Genomic DNA, 4,027 nt, shown 5'->3' on the forward strand with positions numbered 1-4,027 from the left:
GCTATCACTGAGAACAAACAGGTTGTCACCTATCATACATTTCTCAGTTTTGTAAAAAGTGACAAATATATGTGGCTCAAAACACCCAAGTATTAAAGACCCCTTCTTAGCAAGTGAGTTCTACCATGAGTTCTGTATAGTTGTATCAGTGTGTGCTCAGTTAGGTAATTAGTGTGATTGGGTACAGATGTTCCACTCTATCAGAATGGCCTTTTGTAGGTAGCTGCTCCTGAATTTGAGTCTGGGTTACTTAATTCCATTTGCTAGAGACTAGTAATCATTGCTTCTCTATGTCAAATGTGTGATAAGTGTTGAGCGGCAGAAGTGGCATGCTGACAATAAGGATCTGAATACTGAATTTGAAAACCTTGGCCAAATGCAGATAGACCCACGCAGTGTGTGTCAGGTCTCTATTCCCTTTTCCCACCGATGTTTAGTGGGAGCTCAGTGTTACAGACTGGCTCACACTTAGCAGCATCACAGGTTTTGTGGTGCTTCCACGCTTTCATCTCCATGGTTACTACTTCAGATACCTGAAAGGTGCACGGGGAAGAGGCTGGGTTCTAAATAGAATCACTAGGACTCAAGAGAATTGCAAGGTTTTTAAAAAAGACATTGTGGGTATGAAGTTGTGTTTCCCATGGTCAAAAGAATCGTTTCATTTATCCAAATATCATAGGAAATGTAGAAAAACCAAAGTACCACTACCAAAGTCCTGTTGTGTACTTTTTAATGTGTGAGTTGAGAGACTGGATTCTAGGGATTTCATCATAACATACTACTAGCTCCAGCACTCTCCTCTGATATCTGTATGTATGTAAATCCAAATCTGCAGTCAAGATTAGGCTGCTCTAAAAAGGAGACCCCACATAAAACAATGATTTATAAGTGCAGGATCTTTCATGTAAGCAGAACTGGGATGCTAGATATCAAAATGAGTTACACCTCAAATGATTTTTAAGGTTCTTAGCAGTGAGATCACAACCTGTCCCCAGCACTTAGCTGGCTTTTGGAAACCTGATTTCCTCGCCCAGCCTTACACAAGAAGAGGAGCTCGGATCCTGCCTCAACTTGGTGTGCCATGCTTTGTTCAAGTTCATGGGAGGCCCCTTTCTAGATGGAGAAGGAGAAAGAGGATTGAAAGAGCGGGGGTAGATGTGACATGTGTGTGTGGTGGGGGTACTAGAAGGAGAGGAGGGAGGAGAAACTGTGATTGGTAGGTAAAATAAATGAAAAAAAATTATTTAAATAAAATAAAAAACATTCTCTTGTGATAAAATTTTATGTAATTGATTTTAGTTAACTTTTTTTTTCCTTCAAAATCTTACTTTCAGAAAAGAATTTTTGTCTAGATTCTCTGGGATTGTGAAATACAGACTGGTTTTTTTTTTTTTTTGCTTTATGTCTAAAAGTCGCTTATGAGTGAATACATATTATATTTGTCTTTCTCGGTCTGAGTTATTTCACTCAATATGATGTTTCCTAGATCCATCCATCTGCCTGCAGATTTCAAGATGGCATTATTTTTACCATTGTGTAAATGTACCACATCTTCTTTATCTATTCATTGGTTGAGGGGCATTTAGGTTGTTTCTAGGATCTGGCTGTGACAAACAATGGTGCTATGCACATAGTTGAGCCCATGTCCTTGTAAGATTGAGACTTGTTTGGATATATACCCAAAGGTATTGTTGGGTCTTGGGGTAGGTTGTTTTCTAATTTTCTGAGAAGTCACAGTCCTGATTTCCAAAATGGTTATACACAATCCCAGAGAACCTAGACAACAAAGAGGACCCTAAAAGAAACATCTAATCTACATGGGAAGCAGAAAAAGACAAGATCTCCTGAGTAAATTGGGAGCGTGGGGATCATGGGAGAGGGTAGAAGAGGAAGGGGGAGGAAGAAAGGAGAACAGAGAAAAACATACAGTTCAATAAAAATAATTTTAAAAAAATTTGATTGGTTAAATACAGTTGTTCATTACTTATTACTGGTCACCGGGAAAGGCCATGGCTTTTTAAGAGGTTCACAGCTAAACAGTAAATTCCCATAGAGCTTATGGGGACATTCATTTATGACAATGAACAGCTTGCAAGTACTGTAACACAAAACAAAAACTACTTTTGTTTATTATAATCCTTTAGCTCCGGTCTTAGATTCCTTTCCAGTTACTGTGGAAAGCCACATAAGGGAGAAGGACTGATTCTCACTCACAGTGTAAGGGGCAGGCTATCATGGCTGGGGAATCATGGTGACAGGGGATTGAAGCAGCTGGTCATATGACCTCATCAGCCAGAGGTGTTGAGCAGTGCAGGCAGGCTGCTGCACAGCTCCTTCTCCCTGCTTTCACTCCACAACACACCTAGGGAATTGTTCCACCCACAGTGGGTGAGTCCTCCCACCACAACCTGCACAATCAAGATGCTCCTCCTCAGGCATGCTCAGAGGGCCGTCTTCAGGTGTTTCCAAATTCTGTCAAACTGACCATACTCTCTAGTTCCTCTAATAGGCATGTTCTTCTTTTGGTGAATTACAGTTGCCTGAGGATCCATTGTCAGTAACGAATTTCTCAGCAGTATGGTTTAAACTTAGTGAAATAGTTAGTCATTTGGATAACACAGGATTATCATTTGCTTTCGAGGTGAAAATCATTAAAACTATTATTCCTGTTTCAAGTACTAATTTTGGTGTGTAAGTTGAATAATTGAATATTAAGGAAATATTATTGATTTTAAATTTTAGATTAAGGGACAATGAAATTATATATCAGTCTCTCAAGAGACTGTCTAAATTATAAAGTTGTATTCATAGAGCTATTAGACAGTCTTCAAACTCAATAAACAGTTCTTATGTTAAATGTTTTGATATATGAATGAGAATTGAACAAGGCTGGTGCCACATACTTCTTTCTCCTCTCACTTTCAGTCATGATTTCATTGGAGAATTTACAACAAGCTATCGGGAACTTTCCAGAGGACAGTCACAATTCAACGTCTATGAGGTAAGGAGCCTTTACTACTGACCTCCTGTGGTAAGCAGTTTTTGCTTTACACTGCTTTCTAAAGGTAATTGCCAAAGATTAAATGAGAACATGCAAGTGTGTGTGTGTGTGTGTGTGTGTGTGTGTGTGTGTGTGTGTGTGTATGAGGGAGTATATACACACATACATTTATAAATTCATTGGATCTATTTGTTTCTTTAATTAATATTATTTTACTTGTTTCTTTAATTAATTGGTTGGTTTAGATGACCAGTTAAATGAAGGTATTTGTGGAGAACACATTAAGCCATGAGTGACTGTGTATTGTTGAGTGGTGGCAAAGCCTTCCTCTTGTCCCAGTACAAATGTTGACAGTGTAAGCAGAAACTTTCAACCATGGCTTCCTTCTCCAACACAACTGCAGCCTGAGACAGCTCCACTACAGAGAGCTCCTACTGAGATTAGCTAAACCTGTCTTGTTTATACCATGAACCTGTCTCCTCGATTCTGATATGTAAAATACACCTGCTGAGGTTTCTGGGTTGCTGCTGAGGTTGGTGTCCTCCATCAGAGCAAGCACAATCCCTCTCACTTCCTCATTGCTCCAGTTAGGTGAATTCCCAAAGCCCTGGAGTCCTGCAGACAGTTGGTTCTGTTTTATTCTCGCTCTTAAGTCACTTGGTCTATTTATCTTGAACTTCTAAGATTTGCCTAAGAAGCTTTTCTTTCATTTCATTTTACTTATTTTAATTCATATTTAAGCATATGTCTGTGAGTTTGTGTGTGCATGTACCTGAAGAGAGGTCAGAAAAGGTTGTCAATGCCCAGGAATTGGGACTGCAGGTTGTTGTGAGCTGTCTGGTGTGAGTGCTTAGACCAGAACCTGGATCCTCTGGAAGAGCAGTAAGGCTCTTAACCACCAAGTCACCTCTCCATCCTTGGAAACATTTCTCTTTTCCTTTTCCGAAGTTAAAATATAATTAACATAATTTTCCACTTTCTGAGTCCTCTCTCTAATACCTCTCAGTTTTACTCTCTCCCAAATCT

General features: G+C 39.4%; 1 protein-coding gene across 1 annotated transcript in view; it reads left to right on the forward strand.

Annotated features, from left to right (window-relative positions):
* The window catches only part of Cpne8 (copine 8), a 188,430-nt gene that overhangs the window by 121,770 nt on the left and 62,633 nt on the right, over positions 1 to 4,027 (forward strand). The window contains exon 11 of the mRNA XM_005354325.3: positions 2,926 to 3,001. Coding sequence (XP_005354382.1) covers positions 2,926 to 3,001 — 76 coding nt within the window. The remainder of the gene's footprint in view (positions 1 to 2,925; positions 3,002 to 4,027) is intronic.

Source organism: Microtus ochrogaster, chromosome 15 (assembly GCF_000317375.1).
Source record: "Microtus ochrogaster isolate Prairie Vole_2 chromosome 15, MicOch1.0, whole genome shotgun sequence".
Classification (NCBI taxonomy): Eukaryota; Metazoa; Chordata; class Mammalia; order Rodentia; family Cricetidae; genus Microtus; species Microtus ochrogaster.